We start from the raw sequence: 25,420 nt of genomic DNA, 5'->3' as shown, positions 1-25,420 counted from the left end.
AGCCTCATGTTCTTCTACCTTACTCCTACTTATCACTATCACCTTGGTAAGTTTAAGAGCAAAACCAGTCATAAAAGAGTTACCAGAGCTATTTTACCAGAGCAGTGCATCTTACTGGATGTTTAACACAGTGCCACAGGTGAGCTTCCCTCTGGCTCAGCTCTTTATTAGAAATAACTGTTCTTTGAATATAGATTTAGTGTAACTCAAATGGGTTTTATTTACACAAGATTAGTTAATATAATGGATTAATTTTATGTGAGGCAGCTGTCTCCTGGGAAAATCGCCTGACCTGAATCAAGATAATTTGGCTTCAGTGCACAAAATTCTGACGGAAAAATACAACTTTCTGGTGGGTTCTCTGGCCCTGTTCATTTTTGTCCTAGTACTGAGCTGGGTTAAGGGATCGATAGAACAAGCATTGAATTTCCCAGGAACATGACAAGCTGATTTGGCCCCAGACATAAGCTGAGACTGTCAAAAGTGCTCCCTCATCTTCTACCCCAACCTCAGTGCCCTCTGTGGGTAGGGGTATCCTCACAGGGGAAAACAGAATCATCATCCCTGTCTTCCAGGAAAGGAACATCTGAGTTAACAGGCAGCTATTCCCTGTAGCTGGGAAAAAGGCAGAAGTGGCTAGAAGCTAAAGCTGGAAATAAGATGAGGATTTTCAAGATTGAAAGTCGTTAGCCTGGTAAAATAGCAAATGCTGTACTAGAGATACTTAAATGGAGGTTTGACTTAGGTTTCAGAATGGCTTCTTGGAAGAAAATGTAAACTTCATGCAAGAATTCCTGACCTAGACTTTCTGATTTCTATGTGATAATAACTCAAACTATCCTAAAGTTGCCTTAAAACATTTAGCTGTGCATGTGGCCATGTCCCAGCACTCTGTGACAGCCAGCAGGATGTGGCAGCCCAGGAGATGGAAATCAGTGTTATAGTGATTGCCTTTCCTTTACTGTACCAGGCCCAAAGCTACAGCTCCTTTCCTGTCAGTTATTGGCCAGTTGACAGAAACCAGGCATTTTGAGAACTTTATTTTCGCTTCGACAGGAAAAGGGTTTAAAAATCACTGCAAAAATACTTCTGTATGAAATTTTGAGAAATCTTCTCTCATATTTCCAGCCCTTAAAAAGAATCACGAGTGATTAAAAAAAAAAATTGGAGGTGTCTAATTATAGTTTAGTCACAATGATGTGAGGGCAGATTTTTGTTGCCGTGAGTCAATTTTTGGTTGTTCTTGTGCTCTTTGCCAGGACACCGAGTTTGTCCAGATCATTTTGCTCTGTCTCCTGCATAGTTGTAAAAATCCTTGTTGATAAGGTCACATCCAAGCTTCATTGCTCAGCACGAGTGGTCTTAACAGCATCAGCCACACTCCCAGCCAAAGCTGCTCTCACATTGCAGCCTCTCAGAAAAGCCAGAACGTGTTTGAAGCCAAATTAAATGCGAACAGCAGCTATTCAGGAGTTTCCTGTGAACATCAGGAGATGTTCAAGCTCTCAGGCATAAAGGCTTGGACTAAGGCAAGGTGAATCTGATTCGTGGTTGGGGAACAAAATTCCCACAGCTCACTCACCACTCTCCTCCCACTGTCCTAAAATCTGGCCACTGAAATATCCCAATTTTATACAAACACGTCTCCCAAGATAAAGAGCAGTGAGTGCATTTGCATGACTAAACATTTCACTGCTTAATTTTCTGGGCAAGAATTCTCCAAATTTCCTCACCTGACAGGGATATTTAATTTAGAAGCTCACACTCCCAGTGGCAGTGAAGAGAGATAGAGCTCAGAGGAGAGTTGACTGATCAAGTGGGATGATTTTTTCCTCCAAAGTGCTTGTTTATCTCTGTGTAAAAGCACCAGTAGGATGTTCCTGGGGAAAGTGTGGGGCTGCAGGCTCCCCCCAAGGTGAGTGTCTTGCTCTGAGAGTGGGCACCTCATCTCCCCTTTGTGTGATAAGTCAGCAAGGCTTGTCTGGGCACATACATGTGCCAGTCCAAAACACGGGTTTTTTTTTTTTTGTTTTCCTCCAAGCTAGAGTTGCTCTCGGAACAGCATAAGGACTGCACTGGCTGCTCTGAAGCCTTGCTTGTCAGGATCAAAAACCTTGTTGTATTTCCCCCTGTATTCCACTCATTCCAGACTGGACTTGCCCTGTTTTCTGCAGCTTATGCATGGGTGGCACTGCAAGTCCTATTATACTCACAGACTGTGTGTTAACTGGCAAACTCTCTTAGGAAATTGCTCACGTGTCTTAGAGCACATTAAAAAACAAAACCCAACACAAATGTCTCAGCTGAGAACATATGTGCCCTCTTTCAACATATGCACCATCTTCCATTCATCCACACCTTCCCTCCCCAGATAAACAATCAGCTAATAAACTTCTATCATGTTGAGTTCTGGAGTGGAAATGCTGACAAGCCCTGAAGTGCAGTGATGTTAGTGGGTGATGCTGATATGATGAGAAGCAGGAGATTCAGTCATGCTCACTGCTAAAATACAAGGAGCTCCACTTTCTCTCCGGCTTGGAAAAACTTCTGTTTACAGATTGCTTTGCCCATGTATAGATTGAGCTGCTGCTGAGTTCAGCAGTCTCTGTCTCTTGCCACTTTGTCCACCTGCACATTAAGAAATCATCTCTGATGCTGTACTTACTTCTTCCTCAAACTTTTAGTTAACAAACCCAAATGCACCTGCCTTTAGCACAGCACTGCATTCCAGCCCAGCCTGCTTTTGGTTCCTGGAGAGAATGCTGGCAAAACCCCCTAAAGTTTTCAATGCCTGTCCCTCAGTGTCCAGTTTCGCCCTTGCCTGCTCTCTCCCTCTGCATTTGACTGACTTTTTAAAAATAATTTCTGTGGAGTTGTTTTTCTGATGGCTTCTGTTCCTGTGATTTATTTCTTATTCATCATGTCAGCATAAGACTGGTAGTAGTATCTTGTATGTGGATGTGTCTACTTGGGGATGAGAGTGTATATTAAGCTGAGGTGTGAACTTGTAGTGCATAAGCTCTTTTGGTGAAGGCTGCCTGTAGGTAGGAATTGTTATTAGAATTATTAACTTTAAGAGTATCATAATTTTTATACTAAAGAGATGTGTTTTCCTAGAAATGGCTGTTGAATATACAGAACGTATTCCCTGACAAGCTATAAATGCTTTAAGACAGGTCAAATTTTAGATCTAAATGACTTGACAGAGACCTATAATCCTCTGAGGGTTGAGAGGGTAATTTATTCATTGTGTCCATGCAGCCTTTAGCCTCTCTGCTGAGTCTGCATGTTATCAGAGCTTGTGTTGTAGGCAGTGGTCACACGGGCTGCTTTTCTTCAGTTTCCCAGCTGAAGCAAATGAGTGTTGATTACTGCTGGAAGTAGCATTATTAAACTTGTTGGCCTTGCACTGAAAGGCGCAGTGGTTTGTGCCTGGTTCCTCTGGCCGAGGTGCATTGTCCTGATGGGCTCCAGCATATCTTCTGTTTCTCTGTTTTACTCTTTAATCCCTTCTTTTCTGTCTCCCAGTTTCCTCACAATTCCTTGTGAAGTTGCCAAGGCTGAGCCCAAGGCTGCCCCAACACCAGCACTCCCCTGGAACGGTGCTTTTCCCTCCTCCTTCCCTCTCCCTCCCCAGTCCCTCCTCCTACTGCACTGGACCAGTTGTTTCTGCAGTGAGGGTGTGATCTGAGGTGAGCAGCTGATCTCATTAATAACTAGATTATTTTTTTTCCCTTTTTCAGGTTAGCTTTAATTAGTAGGGCTACTGGTTTATTGCACAGCTGTTTTTGAATTTGATTAGTGGAGCCACTGGTTTATTGCACAGCTGGTACAGTCACATCAGTTGGGGTGTCGCAGGAGGAGGATCCTGAGACCAGGAGATGGTTTTTCCCTTGGAGGAACTGTGAATTTATATTGGTGTGCCATGTTTGGTAAAACGTGGCCTATTCCCCTCACCTCCTGGAGAAGGCCATCATTATTAGGCTTTATCTTATTTTTTTCCACGTTTCCTTTTAAAGGCTTTAGTGCTTTAGGAAAAAAAAAAAAAAAAAAAAAAAGCAAGGGGAAAGCAGGAATAAAACGATACAGGGCTGGCTGCAGTCACAGTATCTACAGAGAAGCTGTGCAGAGAGCTACTTCTTCTTCCACATTGAGTGTTGTTAACATCCTCACCTCCTGCTCAGCTGGAATCCCCTGGAATGAGCTAAGCATCATTTTGCCCCTTCTCTGCCCCGTTCTTTTTCTCCATCATGCCTTTGCAGTTCACACAACTGCAGGCCAACCTTATTCTGGGGTGGGGGCTACAGCCCAGGTGATTTTGGAACATGGGAACTGGAACAAGGACTTCATTTTTCTTTCTTACTTGAACTCAGATCTCTCAGGGCTGCTGCTTAAACCTGCCACCAATCTCCTTGCCTTGTGCTCCACTCTTGCAGAAGGAAAGGTGGAAATGGCCTAAATGGAGAGGTAAAAAAATTGGGTGTGCTGCAGAACTGAAGAGCCAGAGCATCAGCTCTTGCTGACCACTCTGTCAGTTTTTGTACTCAGCTTCTTTGCAAAATGGCTTTTATCAGAAGAGAAGCTGTGGGCTGGAATAAATGTTCCAGGCAAAGGAGCTGGTTGATGGAGATGTGGAGTTGGTATTAAGTGCCTGTGATGTTTTGCACTCAATGGGAAATGTTTATTCTGATCCTTAAATACAACGAAGTTGTGGGAAAAGTTTACTGCACCTTCTCTCAGTCCCTTCTTGCCTTCCTTTTGAGCCCTTGGACCCTTTTTCTACATGCCCAGATCTGTCACAGCTCCCTATAGAGCTCCCGTGGCTGGAGTATCCCAGTGCTTTCCACCACCACAGCAGAAAACAACATTCAAAATGTCTCTCTTTCTCCTGTCACTGTTCCTGGGAGTAGTTCAGAAACTAGTTCAGACACAACTGCAGACTGGGAGCTAAATTTTGCAGATAATTCCCATTTTATCTGTGTGTTGTATAATCATCTCTGTGTTGATGTGTGAAGGCAGAGGCAGAGTTGCTGTGCAGTGTGTCCTTGCCTTCTCCTTAGCCATTGTGTTCCCCTCCTGTTGTTGGTTTGAAGTGGGCCCAGTCCCCTCTTTCTCTCTTCTAAGTTCCATTTTATTTACTGCCTTTGGCACAATCTGCATTATTTATTGCTCATCACTCTCTCTTTGGCCTCTGGAATAATGGTTGTATAGTATCTTAGTTTCAAGGATCTACACAGTGCTTCATTAACAGCTCTTTTGTCTCTTTTTAATCTTCTTTCCCAGCACTGCTGCTGTGTACCTTTCTTTCCCTTTAAGCATTATCTTATCATTTGCAATTCCATTAAGTTACAGCGAAAGCATATCATTCCCTTGTTTCTTAAATTTACACAATATTTTCAACATCTGCTAATATATTTGTACAGTTCAGTCATTCTAAATAGTTTTTTTCGTGCATTCTCTGAAGTCTCATTAAAAGAAAAATATTACATGCTGTATCCCCCTCTTGTTATGACTGATCAATTATCTGTACCTAGTCAAGTGGTATTACTTGGGATTCTCACACTGTCTTAGTTGGCTGTTGATTTTTCACACGTGTGTACTCACAGAGCATTCTCTGTCAGACTGGGGGGGATTAGGGAGGGGAGCGTAATTTTTTTTATCTGCCTAAACCACCCATGTCCCTGGAGGAACCAGACCATTATATGTCCCCATATAAAAGTAAAGCACTGAAGAGTGCTCTGAGCCCATGACAGAGGGCTTGGGATCCCTACTTTGCAGTATCCCCTACTTCTGTAAGAGGTGATATTTTGTCAGGGGGTGTTCATTCAGCCAGGTTTTGAACATCACCTTGTGTTTTTTGATAGGATATTGTTTGATAATCTACCTCTCTGAACACTCCCTTCTGGAAAGGCAGAAATCTGCCCTCCCTGTACCGTTTCTGCCTCTAGTGCTGTGTCAGCCAAGCTGCCTGTCCCTTCAGCTGGATAAGCAGGGCAGTGGGACTATTCACATTCCTGTTTGGGATACTCCCCAGGGCAAATGAAGTGGTGCAACTGAAGGCAAAATGAAGTGAGGAGTGAAGGTGCTCTTTCAATGGCTAAAGTTTTGTGTTTGTGATGTGCCAGGGTTCGGTTTCCAATTTTCACTTGGTACACCGTGTGAGTGTGTTTCTGACTTCAGGTTTGGCACTCAACGTTGCTCCCTCTGGAGGGAATTTCTATGAATGTTGCAGAGATGCTCTGGGATCCTGGGAAGGGATCATGGAGACTGTCATCCTCTACAGATCAACGTGTATTCAAAAGGAGGAAGCCTTGAGATGGAAGTCCATTGTCAACTCATCCTTCTAATTTCCTTCTGCAAAGCACTTGCACAATTGTTTATAATTCTCACTCCGTAATTTATAATAAATAGTTTTGTGTTAGGATGCAGGAGGAGAATCTCTCAGATGTTTTCCTCTTCGACCCCTTTCTGTCCATTGACACTGGAGCTCCAAAACAACTGTTATGAGAAATTTGACCCTCTGTGTGTCCCTTCTCCCGTTCCTTCCAGCTTTTTGGAACACCTTTGTTCTTCAGACTTGTAGCTCCTCTTCCCAGAGGTGCAGTTATCAGTTGTGTGTTTGTTTGACTCTGGCTTTGCTACATTTCTGGCTCTGTAGATTGCTTTTTATGCAACCTGTGGAAAGGAAAGTACACCTTTGTGCCCTCCACTTAGTTCCTTCTGTGGCCTGGCACACACAGGCTCAAAAAAATACTTGGAGCTGTGAAGTCTCACCTTCATCTCCACAAGGGTTCCTTTGGAGGGCATGAGAAAATATCACCAGGAACCATTAGATAAACAGGGCACCTACCTTTGATTTGACAGCCATAATCCTGTGGGATTGAGATAAAATCATGTGATTTAGCTTGGCTTTAATAACAAATAAACAGCATTTAGTGGATGCTAGCAAGTTCATTTTCACAATAGCTCTGTGAGGGAGATATTATCAAGTTGGGAAGATAAGGCAAAGGGATTTATGCAGATCTGGGAAGGCAGCTCTGGTCACACCTCAGGCCTGATGCGCTCAGGCATCAGCAGACACAGAGGCTGGGGTGGAAGGACCCTGCTCGTGGCCAAGCCCGAGGGTTCTTCATGAGTAAAGGGTGCTAATAGCAGATGGGTTTGGTAAAAAAACTTGTTCGTAACGTTGTCTTCCACTGAACTAAACAGACTGTTTGGGTTCTGTGACAAAATCCTGAGTTCCATTGCATTCCTGTACTGCCATTCCCTTGCCCAAAGGAGCAGGATCCCTGGGTGCAGGGCTGGCTGTGCCTCTGGCCACTGCTGCCCTTGGCAGATGCCCACGATTTGGAATGAGGAGTTCAGATGCAGGCACTCAGTTTGGGCTTTTTATTCCCCCTTCTGCTTTGTTTGCTTTCACCAAAACTGTGCTTGGGAGTGATGGAAAATGGAAAAGTTTGCTCGGAGCGGTTCCCTGACTCCCATGGAAACGTGCCTGCCGTTGGAAAGCAGTAATCACTTCAGAGGAACACAATCATCCTAAAAGCTCCTGCTGTTGGGATGAAACCTGCATATATGAAATTGCTGGGGAAATGTCTACACCAGGTCTGGAGAGGAGGCAGGGAGTTTTTTTCCTTTCTTTGCAACTTATCTAGAATTTCTGATGGGAATACTTCACAACTGCAGCTCTGCCTTCCCTTGAGGGAAATGCAACCATTTAACTTCTTTCTTCTCTCTGTGTATACCGAGGAACTGATGGTTTGGTCCCATGGGAAGTCTGTATCTGTTCACAGTTACATTTGTTCATTTCAGGAGGATTCTGTGTTATCTGGGGAAAAGAGCGGGAGGGGGAAAGGATTTGGTTTGGTTTATTGTACTGCTGGTCCTTCCTGCCACACCAAGGGAGATGTGCATTCCCAAATTTGATTTTAAGCTGGGGTGAAGGAGGGAGAAATCAAAGGAATGATTTTCAGGTCGGGGTGGGGGTTGGGGCTGGTAGGAGGAAGGGGTGGGGGGAGGGAATGTGAATCAGGAGGTGGCAGCGTTGGAACTGGAGACAATAAATTACTCTAATTTATTGTTAGTTTTTCTGATTGCATGCAATTGCATCTCTTTTTTGCCTTGCTTGGTCGCAGGAAGCAGTGCATTTTTAGGCAAAAGTGAGAAGCCCCTGAGTTCACACTGACACACAGGATGCAAACTTTAATGACAGTCATGAAGAGCAAAAGAAAATAGTGAGGCAGAGTACTGAAAACAAAGGGAGGCAGGACAGCAAGCAGTGTGAGCTTTGATGCCGTTAGAAAGGGTCTGGATCCCGTGATTTATCTAAAAATGACAAGATGCCCCTCTAAAAATGCAAATGCCTGCCCTGCATCTTGTAGCTGTAATGAATGAGTTTCACACAATGGAAACATTCAACTTGTTCTAGGGCACTGACTGGGGGCTCCATATGCTGAGCTGCGTGTTCCTGGCCTTTAATCACTCTGCCTTTGTTTTCTCCAAACTTAAATTAGAAGCGTATTAGTGTTTATATGGTGTACACCCGGGGGTTGGGTGTGTGTGTGTGTGTTTGTTTGTAGAGAGTTGTTTTTGTTTTTCGCCAGCAAATAAGCCAGATGAATGCAGCCCTCCCGAATTCATGGGACGTGGCAAATCCTGGGAAACTGCAGTTGGCAGCAGCAGAAGGATGTGAATTTTGAGCTGGTAGTGGCAAGTAGGACCCCGGCTTTGGGGCTGGGGGAGAACCCGTGTTGCACAGCGGGGAGCCATTTAAACCCTCCCCTGACCTGCCGAGGGGATGCCTGTGTGCTTTCTGCTTTATTCGCAGGGAGACCAAGCCGAAGTTTTCCTCTGTGGCAAATTTTGGGTTTAAAAGAAGCGTTTCGGAGCAGAAGGCTGTCATTACTGGGGGCTTTAGCACGGGCTGCATCTCCCCATTAGCAGTTTATTGTGCTGGTTTTTTTTTTTTTCCTTGAGATTAAGGGAGAGAATAGAGATCCATCCATCAAATAAAATAGGAAACCAACTACTCTTTGCATGGAGATTTTTCCAGGAGGGGTTTATCCCACACACAAGATATTTAATCTTCTGGGTGCAGATATGCAGCGTGTGTGCGAGTGGGCATGCATGTAACTCTGCTGCAAGTTTTAAAAGCTCTGTTTCTGGCAGAAAAGTGGGCTAATTAATAGGAGTAGGAGACAAAATGCCAGCTTGTAGATTTATTTTCCCTGCAGAAATCGCCCCCCCCTTACTCTGCTCCTTCTTGATCTGATGTAACAAGAAGAGAGAGTCAGCTGTGAATCAAGCGCCTTGTTCTCATTTCCTTGATCATTGACATGGTTTGAGAGAGAGAAAGGAGGAGGGATTATTTGTGAGGTTATTAAAAAAACCCCAACCCTAGCTCCCCCTCCTCCTCTCCTCCAAGATGCACAGGCACTTCCAGAATGTTCCATAATATCAATCTGACTTTTCTCGCTGAATATCGGCCTCTTTCCCCACTACTCTGTTTCAGTTTAAAAGTGCTGTTTACACGTCACTAAGCAGCTAATTCCAAGCTTTGACGACGACGGATTGCCAGTTAGCAGTGCAGTTGAAAACATTGGGTTTTGCAGTCAGCAAGCTGTTTAATGGGCTCAGAAATTAAAGGCTAATTGCACTTGAGTGAATATGTGCATTTCTGAGCCCACTGTTACCATTGTTGGGGTATTTATCAGTTGGGAAAATTGTCTCTTTACGTAAATCTGCTAATTCTTCCTCGCTGCCCTGTCCTGAAGAGCAGGCCACATCGGGAGTTTAACTTGAATCGTTGCCTCTCCTCGCGTTTCTGCGCGATGGTTTTGCCTGCAGGATCGTACAAGTTTGTTCACGTAACATTCAGGTTGTGTACCATCCCCCCGCGAAAGAAAATGGCACGTCGATATTCTCGTTAGGATATCAAGGAGATAAGGAACTCGATTGTCTTTGGAGGAACACAAAGGTAGAATTGGAAGCGGAAAAAGTTTAGCTCTTGTGTGCTGCAGTACGCTCCTGCAATAGATAAAATTGCTGGTGTGCAGAAGAGCTTGTGAATGCTTCTAAATCAGATTTTTAGTACCAATAATCCTAATGGAAGCCTTTTCTGGCGAATGTGGTTGGTCAGAAAATCCGAAGCCGTTGCACCTTACAATAGAGAGACTGTTCCGATATTTCCTGGCGTTTGCTTCCCTTCTAATTAATGTCATACACAGAAGGGGTAATCATTCAGCCATCTTTCCAGCTTAAAACGAGTGAAAGATCCAAAAACAATTACCCACCGTAATTAATTTGAGAGGGGATCTTGCGGGGTATGTTGGGGGTGGGTGGGTGGGATGGGGGTGTTGTGTGTTGTTCCCCTCTTCTGTTCCAGGCAGTGTTTGTCATTCTTTGGCAGGAACGACTAATTTATTGTCTGACTCTCCAATCTGGATTCATAACGGGTAGCTTTCAATCCCTCCCCCGCCGCCAAAACTCTTCTGATGTGCTGTGTGTTTGTTTGGGAGGGGAAAGAGAAGGGGGGGGGAAGGGAGAAGGTTATATGTTTCTGACCTGCTTTACTGCTTTTCAACTGCAAGTAAATTAATGCACACACTAGATTCCCCTCTGCTGTGCTGATTGGATCCTTGTGCCGATTAAATATTTCACACTGATAGAGGGATGCTGAAAGCACTCAGCTGGTAATGCAGTATGTACATCAGTGATACAATAACTGACTTTCAGGTTAAAGTCAAACAAAACCCCCAGTTTGCTGCAGTTTTGATTAGAATGAGTTTCACTTTGAATTTAAATCCTCGAGCCTGCTGCAGCGATGGCTAATTAACTGAGATCTGATAGAGGCAAAGGAATACATTCTTACTTCTAATGACAGGCAGGCAGGAAGTTGTCAAAAAAAAAGAAAAAGAAAGAGAAAGGAGAAGAAACCAACAGACAAAAGAAGCTTTAAAAAAATACTGATGCTGAGATTGTACTTCAGCACACGTAAACCTCCCTGCCCGTGTTCCACACGCAGCCTCCTTTGGCTGAAAGTCCGCCCCTGGAAGGGCTGTTTCCATTGAGTCCCAGATTTTCTTCAGCTTTTTTTTTTTTTTTTTTTTTTTAAATCCTCCTAAAAAAAACTAACACCCTAGTCCCACCTAGTCGGGCACTCTCTACCTCCTTGTTTATCAGTCGTGCTTTTGGGGGCTTCCTTTAGGAAAGGGCAGGGCGACAGGAGCAGCCGGACTGGGGAGGAGGAGGAGGAGGAAGGCTGCCTGCCCCCGGGTACCGCACATCACCCCGCGCCGCGGTGACCTCTCCCTGGGGGTCATTAAAATACTTCTGTCGAGCAATTTCTCCTCCCTCCCCTCCTTTCTCCCCATCCCTGCCCCCCGCCCCGGCTTGGGCATCGCAGGGAGAGCGCTTGCATCAAACTGACAGGTCATTTACCGAGCGATTGGCAGGGGGGGCTGCCCTAGCCTTCCTTAAAACGCTCCTTCTCCTCCTCCTCCTCCTCCTCGGTTGCACGTCTCAAACACCATTAGGTCGAAAACAGTGTTTCTGGAAACAGTGCATAGAACTTTTCCATGCGTGGTCTTTGTCCTTGCTCCTACGAGAACCTGATTTAACGTTCTCCCCAAGGGCTCGGAGCAAAAGGAAGCATTGTTTATGGGAGCCCAGGGATAAAACACAGACTGTGGAGCCTTTTGCCTCCGTGAACATCCACCAAACTCCTCTGGGTGCCTCCGTGTGTGTGTGTGCTCAGCTGAAGCCCTGCTCGCTTCTCTTTCAGTGTGGAAAGTTATGCAGGTGGTTGGCTCGTGACTTAAGGTGCAGCTCAGGCAGGTTCAGCCATGTAGATGGGATATATATATGGAAATTCATAGGGCTGGACCAAAATCCTGAGACACCGAAGTGCCACAGCCTGTCCGCAGTGCATTTGTGTGTTGTCACTCTCTGAATATTAAATATTGTGACAATTAGGTGAATGAGCAGAGGCCATGGCCCTCATTGCTGGAGAAGTCTGTTCAGCTGGTTTGCATGCAGGGCTTCAGATTAGTGCTGAATGTTAAATTATTAATTGACAAGCCATCATTTTGGTTTGAAAGTGGATGGCCAGTGTTCTGCGAGCTAAATAAACTCTCAGGGTTATTCTAAATAAACTCTCAGGGTTATGCCAAATGTTTTCTCACAGCCATGGAGCCACTGAGGAAAAGAACTGATATAGCTCTGAAAACAATTGCAGTTTTTCACAACGAAACTGCTTTGTCAGGGTGTCACTCTAGAAAGATTAATGGGCTGAAGTCTCTATCATAGCACATAGCTGTTAAAATATAAATGTGACAGACAGTGAATTTTAGGTTCTTTTTAAACAGGTCCCATTTTTTATTGGGAAAATGTGAAGGTTTGGTGAGAGGCACGTGCCTGTTTTAAATCCCTGCTGTGGTGGAGAGCAGCCAGGAGCCTGGAATAACTCCCTTGCAGAGTATGGCCGTGTTCCTGTTTGTGATGTATGTGTGAAGGAAAGTTGACATCAGATCAGTAAAGGTTGGGAGATGTGCTGTAAGCTGCAGGAGAGTGAAAATGAAGAAGCCAAACCCTCACAGTAGACGAGATGCTGTCTGTGAAGAGTCTGGCCGGAGCCTCTGTGTGTCCTATTGCACAGCCGCCTGCAAATCCTTCCTTCCCACTGCTCTTTCCATCTCTTTATGCCCCAAACAGAATGATTTGTGGTATGTGATAGCAGAAATAGCATTTGAGTAACCAAATTTGGGGCTTAAACTGTTGCACGGCTGCCTTGTCACCTGCAAACCTTCCCAGCGCAGGCCTGGATAGGCAGGAGGGGCAGGGAGGGGGTTTACACACACAAATGAATGGAAAGGCCAGAGGTATTTTGGTACATATGGAAAAAAATATTAGCTCTGCTTTGAGTAGTTGAGCCCGTGCCACGGACAAGCTGGGAAGTCATAAACAAGTGGCAGCTTTCCAGCACGTTGTGGTGTGTTTGCGTGTGACTGGCATACATATTCCAAACTCCGGATTGCCTGTGGCATCCTGCGGTGAAAATGAAAGTTGTGTTGCTATTGAAAAGGCGCTGCTTCAAAATTGGTGTATTGTGAAGGCTATTATGCTGAGGATGAGAAGCAGAGACCTGCTTTCCAGCATTTAAAGCCAATATTTTTTTTTTCCCTTCTTTCCCCCCCCTTCTCTTTTGGCTCCTCCATTGTATCAGCACATGTTTTCTGCTGCAGTGTCCAAAGCTTGCTTAGTGTCTTATTGTTCATCATTCCAAAAGTGTCAGAGGATATGTTATGCTGACTGATTCTCAAAATGCAGATTTTCTTTCTCTTTAAAAAACAAGACTATTCTTTTAATTAATCTGGCAGAAATAGAATGCAGCAGATGCAGGTTTTGTTGAGGATTTTTTTTTAATCTCTCATATCATAATCTTTGTTTCTGCCAACACTCCTTTATCAATGTCTTCTCAACATTATAAAGTAAAAATAGTTGTTACAAAGAAAAACCACATAATAGCTCATCTCTTAACTAACATAATTTGACTAAGGGGGATATTTTTAAAGTTTTGGTAGGTACATTTTAGAAAATTATTAAATGAGACACAGAAGAGATGCTGTTGCTGCTTTTCCCCAAACAGACAGTTTCTGTAACTCTCTTTTGGAAGCTGATCTTGAGCACCTGATCCTTTGTACAAGCTTCCATATTTAGTTTCTAAAATTTGCAGTTATTGAAATAAATTTAGCATAACATTGTTCCCTTGGCAGGCCACAGATGTGGCCCGATTGGTCCTTGCGAACCCATCCCAGGGACACAATGTTTTCCCTGTATATGCTTAGAAAAGCCACAAAACCTGAATTAAAATGAAAGTTTCCCATTAGGAGATGAATGTTCAGTTTTACAAGCGTTTCACATTTATCCCAGCTTAGACTGAAAGCAGCAAGTAGCCCTTATTTCCTCAGCTCTTTTGGTTGCATAGACGTGAACAGGCAGGGCTGTCAGACTGTTAGGAAAATGTTAACATTCATCACATGCAAAGACACACAGAACAGACTCAGGTAGGGAGAGCAGTGGGAATGGGATGGAGGGTAGTTGGAGTAGTGAATTTGTTTGTTTACAGAACTTCTGCTTTTGTATGTACAATCCCCTCCTTTGAAACAGGACAAAAAGCAATTAGTTGCTATTGAATTTTGTCAGGGAGGTCAGAATTTACTCCTACTTAATTTACTTGGGTTTTCCACTGAGCTACCCAGGACTGTCTGTCTTTTGGGATCAGGAAGTTTTATTTGCTTAGATGTTTTCCATTGCTGAACTGCCTTGAGAGCAAAATAAAGCTACACTAATGCCACAAGATATTCCTTATTAGGAATTTATGTGAAAATAGGGAATCAGTACAGTTCAGGGATTAATAAGGTGCCGTGCAAGGAAATGTTTCACAAAGCAGGAGGGGTGGTGTTCAGCTCTCCCACATGCTGTCCCAGTCCTGTTTGGCCCCTGCAGCATCACTGGGGCATGGAATAAGTGCAAGGAACACCAGTGGAAAACTGTGCTACAACGAAACAGAGAAATAGAGTTTTATAGAATTTTGTCATAAACAACTTTTCCCACCTACGTGAAACGTTCCTGAGCTTCCACTTGAGCAGTTTTAAACTAACAGACAGTATTTCTGTGCTCAGAGAAAAGTTCTTTTGTCTTCAAAACGCTTATGATACACAAGAGCATAGTTTAAGGAGAATATTGCCTGTGCTTCCTTAGGATGACTGTTAGGACAGCAGAGGATGAAAGGTAAAGGCAAAAATGGACAAAGCTTAAAACAATTTATACGAGGTCACAAATACTAGAATAATGCTGACATTAGAATCATGGAAGCACAGAATCATTCAGGTTGGAAAAGACCTCCAAAAAAAAAGTAATTTCTGTCTATCAAAACCTGAAGCAAGTATCTCTGGCAAAGCACAATTGGTGTTTATATGAAACACCAAAACCACAGTTCCTGGAGCAAACATATTTGTCCACTAGGGCTTTACAGCCTTTGAGTGTGTAATGGGTTTAAAGGTAAGAAGGGATGTTATTTTCCTGGAAGTCGGTTAGTTTTGTATTACAAGGCTTGTACTCTCTTGCTCAGAAGTAAGATTTTCAGCTTTGATTCTGGAAAGAACTAACTATATCTGTGACTTTATATATACACACACACAAATGTATATATACACTGCATTGTAAACAAGCAAAGTGGACAACAAAACTCTGGCTGACTTTAATAGCAGAGCACAGCAGTTTCCCAGGGCTGTACATTAGATGTGATTGCACTGGAGCCCAGAGGTACAGTCAGTTAAACAGAGGCAGAAATCTTTGCAGGATTAAGTACCTTAGATGTCAACTCTTGTAAAAATGAGATGTTTAATAATTAAAGGTATCAAAAGAGGCTTGAACCGGCATTTCCCCCCCTCCCCCCATATATAACTAACTTGCTTAAATGGCATTAATAAGAAAACCTCCTGAGATTAATATTTAAAGTGCATCGACTTTATGAAAGTTTTTTCTTTCCTTTTCAGAAGTGAGCATTTTATGCAGACATTGGTATTTATGAAAGGGCAACTTCACAGTGCCTACAGAAATCTCAAAACCAAGTGAGATGATATAATAAGGTCATAGTCAGTGTGCTACTATTACAGATGACAGAATAGCCACTCTGAAGCAATGTAAAAGAGGAACTGTTAAGAAAACCAGGGAACTGCGAGTTAAAACGGTGCTATGGAAAAAAGATAGCTTGGATGAGGATAATAATAGTACTAACGATGATGATAACGATAATAATAATAATACCATCACATTGTAAAGAAACCCACCAAAAATAGTAGAAGTCTGTGAGAGAGAAAGAAAAATTAAAGGGAAAGCAACAAACCGACTCCAGAGTCAGTCAAGGTGAGGGAACACACGAAGTCGCCAAGCGCTTGGGATGCGGCGGGCACGTGGAACGGATTCTCAGGCCAATGGAAGAGAAAGTTGAAAATAACATTCTTTAAGCCTCTTATTACTAATTGAAACTGCCTTATTATCTAGACCTATGCCATGGTCATTTATAGCAGGATTGGGGTATAAACCAAAGGGGAAAAAATAAAACCAAAGGGGAAAAAAAAAGTACTTTGGAAGCCCCGAGTGCCCCCGCGAGTCCCCGAGCGCCGAGGGGGAGCCCAGCCCCTTCCCCTGCCGAGAAGAAAACCGTAAAACCAACCAAAGCCAAAGGGGAATAACCCCAAATCCGTGCTGCGGGGGGCCGGGGGGCCGGGTCCGGTGCAGCCTGCGGTGACGATGCCGCTTTTCTCTCTCTCTCTCTCTCCCTTGTGTCTCTCCCGGCAGAAGCTGGCGGTGCTGGTGGGCAGCGGCTCCAGCGGCAGCGCCAAGCCCGGCGTGGTCCCGGCGCTCCTGAAGGCTCCGGGCGGCGGCAGCCCCGGCGGCAGCCCCGGGCACAGCCTGCCCATCGCCGGGCACAGCCTGCCCGTGCCCGCGCTGCCCGCCCGGGCGCCCATCGCCGTGGTCACGGCCACCCTGCACGGCTCCATGGGCGCGGAGCCCCCGCGGAGCGCGCCCCTCAACCTGCAGGGCACGGGCAGGGCCGGGGGCACCCGCCGCGCCCCCGACAGCGGCTCCGGCGCTCAGGTACGGCCGGCTCGGCAGGGTGCGTGGGTCGGGGCCGGGAGGGAGGGAGAGAGGGAGGGATGGATGGATGGAGGGATGGATGGATGGATTGGGGCCGGGCGGGCGGGGGGCGGCGCTGCGGGGGGCGGGAGGGGGCGGCCGCTGGGCGGGGGATGTGGGGGGGCTCCGGGGCCAGGGGAGGTGCCAGCGGGGGCGTGGGGGACTCGCACCACCCTCCCTGTGCCCCCGGCATGTGGAGGTACGAGAAGACTTTCCTTTCCATCCCAATTCCCTCGGGGTGCCGGGGGAGACTGGCCCTTCCATCCTAATGCTTTCGAGGGGCGAGGGGACACGTTCCTCTCCCTCCCAGAGCCCTCGGGGCGCGGGGCTCGGCTCACGCCCTGGAAAGGCAGGGCTTTTTCCTCCAGTGACGCTGAGCGCAGGGGAATTGGCCATCTCTTGTTGCTCGCCCCCAGGTGCCCACCTTCTGTCCTCAAAACCCCCGAGGTTTATGCAAAGATGCGCTTGCGGGGTGCGGGGGCTCCTGGCGGTGCTGGCGTGGTGAGGTGCCGGCACCTCAGGCAGAGGGGAGCTGGCAGGCTGTTTTATGTTCACGGTAGTCTTAATATGAAGTAAGTGCACTGACCCATTAAAGGAGGGCGAAAGGGGAAGGGGTGCTGTTTGTTTGCTGCACACCACGTTATGTGCAGTCCACGAACAGCCGCGAAAGAGAAGACTTTACTCCAGTCGCGGTGTGCCAGGAGAGGGAGATGATGCTGATGAAGTTGAAGTGTGAAGAAAATGGCCAAGCCTTCCCAGAACTTTGGAGAAGAGGATGTAAAGTATTATTGCTCATATTGGCAATGTGGATTTCTTTTCTGCTTTCTGCACATAGTGGTTGTGGTAGCCTGTTTTTTTCCCCTCTGATTCCCCTTCACAAGCTCAGGATATGAGTCTCTAATAATCAGGAAAGGACACAGTATGGATAAGGGCAACAGGCAAACTGTACCTGAAGACGTTTGTAAGTCAAGGTTATGTTGGAATGCATGAGGCTTTTTAATACCCAGGAAGTCTCTTCCTAAACACTGGACAGGGCATAACCATCACCTGCTGCATCCACTAATAAATGGAAAGCACATCCAAGCACTCTGGGAATCAAATTGTCCTGTCACTTTTTCTGGAGAGACAGAACTATCTTTAGCTGTTACACTGGGGTAGCCATGTGGGGAATTCGATTTTGAATATCCATTCTGTATTTGTGCTGGGTAATTTCCTTTGTTAAAGGTGTTGTTTATGCTTTATTGAAAAGATACTTGTTGCTATCCCAGTAGATATTTCTTAGAATCACGGAAAATGACTGTATAAAGGATAATCCTATGAAAGATAAAAGTTTCAATATTACAATGGTCTATCATTTTGTGAAGGACTATCTTTTACTGTCACCAGCAGGAGCCGTAGGAAGAAAAGAATCAAAACAGTGAAGGAAGAAGCTTGAAATAACATTTAATGTATTTAGGCTGAATAGTGAAGCAACAGCAACAGGTGCTGGAGAGCAGTGTGGGTTAGAACAGTTGGCTGCAACTTTTAACTTCTGCAGGTGTTGTGAGAGGAAAAGACTTTCAAACCTGCCATGCTGTTGAATTATCTGTGATGCTTCCCTCTTATCTTTTCTAAAGGGGCAAACATTCCCACTTTCCACACCCCCAGGTGTGCTGGGGGCAGTAGTGTTTTGCAGCCAGCTGGACCCAAGCTCTGGTGCTCCTATGCGTTTTTATTTTATTTTCTATGTATTTTATTTTACATTTATTTATTTATGTATTTAATATTTATTGTTTTCTCCATGCTGAAACTCCATGAGTTTTTGCCTCAACATCGCAACTTTTCTTGCAGAGAGCAGCTTCATTTTAAGCAGAGACTTGCTGTTACTGGAATAGCATGGGAATGTTGGCCAGCATTTGGGGTTTGCCTTGGTTTTGCTACGGGAAGTGGTCCAGCATTTTTCTTTAGAAATGTCTTCACCTTGGAAGTTTACAGCAACTGTAGTTTTGTGATTTGGTATCTCTGGTTATTTGTAATTTATGGTGGAAGCAGCTGAGCAATGGTATGTTTCTAAAGGAAGAAGAAGCTGAGCAATGGCAAGTTCTTGAAGCAGAGGACTATAGTGCTTTCACCTTTTGAGAATAGGCAGCAAGGATGGATAGAAACAATTAGAAATATTGAATTATGAAAGTGAAAAAATGCAAGCTGACCTTTGGTTCTAAACTGTCAGGAAGCTTCGTGCTGGATTGCATGTTAATTATCACTCCTCTACCCAAATTAAATTTGTTTTGCAAGGTTTCTTTTTCTGGCTCAATGGAGGAAAAATCTATTCTTGCTTTATGCTCAGTATTCTTGATTGTTCCTGGAGTGGTGATCACAAATCAATAATAGTAACACCTTAGCTACTAGCACTGTAGCGTCAGAGGGAAATTTTATTGCTGATGTTTATCAATAAGCATTTACTATCTCTTTTTTTTTTTTTTTTGGTGGCATTGTTACAGCTCAGTAAAGTTCTGTTTTTGTTTTTGGTTTTTTTTTTTCTTACTGAAATGTATGAAGTTTGTGAGATGGAAGATGATGACAGCTTTCTGCAAACTGGGTTAAGGTGGCAAGCTGATGGTAGTAAATGAGATTACTGGTGTAGTGTAGCCTATTTCTCTCATCTGCAAAGTGAGGGGAAGGGCAGGGGCATGAAATGTAATGTTATGAGTTTCTGAACAGTAGCTTCTGCTCAAAAGCATGTGGAGGATCAGGATGTGTATACAGTCATCTCAAGTGGTATCTAGCAGGAAGAATGAAATGCTAAATGAAACTCAGCAGAAAAAAATAGGGCATCAAACACTACAATCTAAATACAGGACTTTCAGATATAGATAGGATTAAATGTAAGTTTGTTACAAAATTTTCATTTGGGCAGCTGCGTGTCAGCACTCTCATTTTTAGGCTGTTGTTTACCCAGCAGATTTTTAAAGTGATTTTGAAATGTTGTCGACTGTAATGGAAGCCATCTCTGCGCTGGAAAAAGTATCTAAGTAAATAAATACATAACAGATACTAAAGGATTGTTTGGATATCTACCACATGATTTATTAGAAGCAGGAAACGTGATATGAAAAAGGATTGAAAGGTGGAAGCAGAGGAAATGGGGAGCTGCAGGAGTGAGTGCTGGGTCTACACTGTTCCCTGGCAGCCTTTCAGTGCCAGTCCCGTGTGTGAGGACATGACTGATGGAGCTGCACTGCTGAGAGGGTCCATGCAGGGATGTCATGAGCACAGCTCTTGCTCCCCGCTTAGAGAAATGGAGCTCAGAGCTTCAATTTGGATGATCTGGAGCAAGTTATGTTGGCAGAAGCAGATTTTTGCTGGCATAAGCTGAATTTTGCTGGCATATGCTGTATACACACTAGGAGTGCTTTGCCTTCAGAGAATTGCTGTTGCTGTTCTGTAGAGAGAATGCCCTGGAGCTCCTGGGTAGTCATAGGATATCAGCATGGCTGTACCTACATCGTACTTTGGTATAAAGAGATTTGAATGTAAAACCTCTCAAATTATACTTTTATTGTAACGATATTTATGTGGTATTTGCCCTTTCCTCTCCTTGCCACCATTTCCTGACTGAAAGCAGGATCTGAGGTTGCTCTGCTGAAGGACAAAGTCCCATCTGCTGTGCTGAAACAACGTACCGCGTAAAGAAAATGCCCCTCTGCTGCCTTCTCATTCTCTTTTAAATAGCAAAACCGTGGGCCAGCAGGCATCCCAGAGCCTAGTTTGGGGAAAGCAGGAAGCCTTTGGGCCGTTTGGAAGGCAGTTGGATCGGGAGAACAGGCAGAGAGGGGGAACACAGCTGTCAGCCCCCTCGGCTGGCTCCCAGGAGCTGCCGTGAAGGACAAAAGCATTGGGAGGGCACTGGAGCACCACAACACACACACACACACAACTCCCTGTCCACCAGGACTCCACAGACAGCACAGATCCTGCCTCCTGCTCCTCTCTGGGCTTCCTTTCCCACACCTGTGTTCCCCGGGTCAGCTGCGGGAAAGTTTGGCAGGCGTCCCCCTGCCCGTGTGCCGCTGCGTCGCGGGGCTTGTCTGTGCGGGGAGGTTATTTCAAAGCAAAATACAGTATGAGGATTTATAGTGCTATAAATTCTTGGCAAGATAGCAAACTGTTCTCCACAAATGCTTCATTAACTCCACATCTCACAGAACTACTTGTGTCCGTGTTTAAATTGAGCAGGCTACTCAATTTTATTTTTTTTTTCCTCCCCAGGAAAAGGTGGTTTTTATATGTGTGGGAGGATGCTCATATATACTTCTTAGCTATCTATATATTCAATTTGCCAGAAAAAACTGCATTCTGGAAGTTTAAGAACATACCCCTGCCTGAAATGGCCATTTTTCAGAATAGTTTATTTGTGGAATGATTTATTACCTTTCTCTTTGCCATCCCACTTAATGTGCTCCACTCTGCTCTCTGTAAAAGTGCTTCCTCCATAATTGGAAATCCACCTGTGTGTATGACTAAGTCTTTTTGGCTTTTATTTATTATTTGTGTTGCAGCAGTACTTAGAGGTTTTATTTATAGATATATTTACCTGTATTGGTTATGTGGCTATATATAGCTTTTATTTCTATGATCCATGTTACAAGAGTGACTGAATACGTGGCAATAGTTAATGTAGCCTTACAATATGGAGTTATTATGACTAAGGGGCTATTATTCCACATTTTACTGTTGGAAAACTGAGAAATAAAGGATCCATTTATGCAGGTCCATTAATGGTTCTCCACGGGAAGCTCACAAGGGTTGCCCTAGGCAAGATCCCTGTATTGGTAGCCACACTACTGGCCTTTTTGGTGGTTTTGAGAATGCCTCAGGTGTGTCCATGCTGTATGTGGCATCCTTGGGGATAAGATCTGTCCCCCAAGTCCTTGGAGCTACGGCCCCTTTAGCCTTTTCCGTAGCTCTTTGCCCATCTGCCTCATGCCTCCTCCCTCAGCATCCATGTAGATCCCAGAGTGCTGAGATGCAGATGGAAGTGGTCACCAGTGAGCTCAAGGAAGGACAAAAGGAAGATCCAGAGGCTCCACGTAGCTCTAGGGGAGGGGAAAAACAAAGACCTCATCCTAAGGGTTGTGACTACCATGGTCATTCTGGCCATCTGTGGAGCACCAGCTCGTTGGCATCAGGAGTGTACCAGGCTGGCTGAAATTGCAAAAAAACCTGCTGTGTTTCTGAGCCCATGACTTCAGCTCTTACCATCACACCAGTTCTGTTTTTCCCCTATTGCCTTTGCCCAAATTGTGCTGTTTTTTACAGTCTCCTCAAACGTGAAACAGGGGCTGAGTTTCCTGCTAGGGCCACATTAGCTCTGTGAGCTCTCTCTGCTCCTGCCAGTTTATGAAGGGCGTGGTAACCGTTCTGTTAGAAATCACTACACAGGAGAGAGCTCCAGGGAAAGTATTTTTAGAGATTATTTTAGTTTTGGACCTGAAAGGGTTCTATGTTACATATTCAGTCTCCTCTAACATCCTTTGGTAGCTTTAAGGCAAGTTATAGTCAGGAGATGTTTGTGAATGTGGAATGGGAGAGGTGAGTCGGCCAAATGAAATTAGGAATAATAATAATAATAATAAAGAAAAGCCCAAATAGAGGGGAAACCCCGAGGATTCACAGCCCCACACACCATCCAGTGATCTTTTCCTGTCATTGAGGCTTAAGTTTTAACTCCACCATTCAAATGTTGTAAGGAGCATGGTAATTTTAGGAAATGGATTATAGAACATGTGTGACAGACTCCACTGGTATTTGCACCCTCTTAGTTGCAGGTTTATTAAGGGAGGTTGATGAATTTACTCCATATTTAAATATGGGTAGCTAAGAGCAGGATTTGGCCTTACTACTCTGATATATACTGCGTAAAAGCACTTTAAAATTTATATTTCTTGCTAAATAGCATAAAATTACATCCTTTCAGGTTAATTAAACCGTTTTGCAATGCTGGTTGCTGTTGATGGGATATTTAAATGTCAGATTCAGAATAAGTACTTATGCTTCCTGATTATAAATGGCTTCCTTTTAAATACCCCAGTCGTACATATATGGTCAATACATCTAAAGCATGTGGGTTTCTGCTCTGCTCCATCTGCATTTCCATTTGGGCTACAATAGGGTCAGACACCCACTGGTGTCAAAGGCTGAATAAAGACTCTCAGGAACTGAATAAAACCTGATTAGGCTCAACGTGGTATTCCTTACACAGCCAAAAATTCCCGGTGAAGGCAGCGGAGTGTTCAGCAGGAAAGGACAAGCAAAAGTGGACTCACACTGACTGCTGCAAGAATCCAGGAGCAGCCTTTCCAAATTTGGTTCTGTGGGAACTGGCAAATAACCCCCCCACTGCCAGAATGGCCAGGGAACAATGGCAAGTCCAGGTTTTGGAGACAAGACCCTGGTTCTGTCATCTGCAACCTTTCTGTCACTAAGCATCCCCTCTGCACGTTCGTGTGAAGTGGGATGTAGGTATGGATGTGCTCCTTCGGTGTTTATGGAATGGATTTTCCTCCTGTGAGTGTCTGGGAAGTGTCTCTACCGAGGAACACGAGCAGAAGGAGATTAACTGAAAACTCCTTTTGTTTTGTCAATGATTCCTGATCCTGCTGAAGAATGATGGAGCTCTCAGCACATTTGTATGTCTAGTCCTTATAGCCAGAAGTAATTCATTGGCCTGTGTGCAGAGAACCAAACAAAGAGACCAGGTTTAATTCAATGCTCCAATTTCATGCCTTTTCTTGGGAGCAGTTTTAATTGCCTAATAAGGAAAGTCTTAAAATTTAGGAATATAAAAATTTAGAGGCTTGAGCAGCAGGTGAGGGAGGTGATTCTGCCCCTCTGCCCCCTCAGGTGAGATCCCACCTGCAGAGCTGCTCCAGCCCTGGGGAACATCACAGGAGGGACACGGAGCTGCTGGAGAGAGTCCAGAGCAGGCACCAAGATGAGCAAAGGGATGGAGCAGCTCTGCTGGGAGGAAAGGCTGGGGCAGTTGGGATTGTTCAGCTTGGAGAAGCGAAGCTTCAGGGTGACCTAATTGTGGCTTTTCAGTGCCTGAAGGGAGCCCATAAGAAAGATGGAGGGAGAGACTATTTCCAAGGGCCTGGAGTGACTTCCTTAAGGAAGTTTCTGTGATATTATCATACATTCTTATATATCACCCATGTAAACAAAGTTCTGATTCCTTGTGCTAATGCTGAGAGTTTATAGCACATTACTGTTTTGATGCTAATCAGAGCATCTCCCATGGAGATCTTTGATTCACTTCAGAAAAGCAAAGAATGCTCTAAATACACTGCAGCTATTTCATTGTAATTGGAGGCTGTCTGTGCCTCATGGAAATTACCAGGCAAGCATTCTTGAAAATGTCAGAATTTTCAAGTTAGTTCTATTTAAAATGGGGGCACAAGAATGCAGGGGGATGGATAGAAAATTTGAGGGCTGTGTGATTCAAACTTGAAGTGCAGTTTGTAATAATGAAAGATGATCAACTTTAGGGCTGGGGAAATCATCTCTTAGGTTTCCTAAATTACAGGATGCATAAACACATCCACTTATTCTACATGTGCTGTTACTTTAATAAAAGGCACCACTTTAGAAAATGAAAGGCTTTGGAATATTGTCAAATGTCTTAGTTCTATTTATTGTCAAAAGGTGGGGTTTTTTTCATTATCCTCAGAGTTTGTGGGATAGTTGAATAATTTGCAGGAATCTAAGTGTTTGATGCCAGAGTGCAAACTCTGTATTTATCTTCTTTCAGTGTTCATATTGCAAATACAGTCATGATAAGATTTCCTGTTGCTGTTCTGACTGTATCAGGATTTGGCAATTGGTCTGCTACTGATCTTGTGATGTGCCTTTGTGTCTATATTTAAATTAATTGGAAAACTGTAGCAGGAAATACTGCTCTTAAATTATTTTATGTATAAATGCAGGGGGTGGAATGTGGATGGGAGAGGTGGAGAGAGAGACTAAATGCTGTAAACACAGAGTGCTGCTGAATACTCAAGTAGTAAATAGAAATATCTTAGAAGTCATTCCTGACAGTAATAAAAGCAGCAATTTGATTTCATCTGTGGGTAATAAACTGGTTTCACATTGCAATAAAAGTGGTGCTTATGTTATATTAATATTTATTAGCACTTATTGATGTTAGGGTTTAGTTGTTCTCTTTTCCTCACATCACAGCCATTTTATAAAAACTCAAGTTAAATTGCTGCGCAATAAGCAATTAAAATTGTTTGTGTAGGTGAGAGAGAGAGAGAAGAAAATAATCTTCCTGTGGAGCTATTCCTATAGGGAAGGGCAGCCCCTCCCTGCTTAGAGAGTTGTGCTCAGAGTGATGGGAGTTCTGTTTCCCCCAGTTAAAGATTTGGCTCTCTGGGAGCACGTCCCAGCCCACGAGCTCAGTTGTGTTCAGTTCAGGGTTGTTTGCCCGGGTGTCCTGTTTTTAGGGGGGTGTTTGTGCCCCCTCAGCTGGGGACAGTGTGCTCTGTGCAGTGGCCTGTCTGTGTGCCGTGTGGGGGACTGCAAACTCGCAGGATAAAGTGAGTCAGAAAGTGCTCTGATCCAAATTTAACCGAATTTGTTCAGCTCTAAATTTAGAGAATAGCTGAATGGCAAGACAGAGATATTTCAATTTCCATCAGTGACAGGGACAGAGTGTTGGCGGATGCCTGTTAACAGCTCC

At 44.4% G+C, this 25,420-nt stretch overlaps 1 protein-coding gene and 1 long non-coding RNA gene across 3 annotated transcripts in view; one reads left to right on the top strand and one right to left on the bottom strand.

Annotated features, from left to right (window-relative positions):
* Positions 1-25,420, top strand: part of PHF21B (PHD finger protein 21B) — a 149,256-nt gene that overhangs the window by 75,972 nt on the left and 47,864 nt on the right. The window contains exon 4 of one of the 2 annotated variants that reach the window (XM_027897746.1): positions 16,363-16,662. The exons of the other annotated variant lie outside the window; for it this stretch is intronic. Coding sequence (XP_027753547.1) covers positions 16,363-16,662 — 300 coding nt within the window. The remainder of the gene's footprint in view (positions 1-16,362; positions 16,663-25,420) is intronic. 2 annotated transcript variants of the gene reach the window in all.
* Positions 6,398-6,868, bottom strand: LOC114064567. The gene is made up of 2 exons (XR_003572781.1): positions 6,775-6,868; positions 6,398-6,675 (listed from the first exon to the last, which is right to left on the bottom strand). It is a non-coding gene; the product is annotated as an uncharacterized LOC114064567 (long non-coding RNA).

The sequence above is a fragment of the Empidonax traillii genome, unplaced genomic scaffold (genome assembly GCF_003031625.1).
Source record: "Empidonax traillii isolate 1590-97213 ecotype Southwest subspecies unplaced genomic scaffold, ASM303162v1 scaffold557:size1000685, whole genome shotgun sequence".
Taxonomy (NCBI): Eukaryota; Metazoa; Chordata; class Aves; order Passeriformes; family Tyrannidae; genus Empidonax; species Empidonax traillii.
Note: the sequence above shows the minus strand (reverse complement) of the source record. Positions and strands in the feature narration are given on the sequence as shown.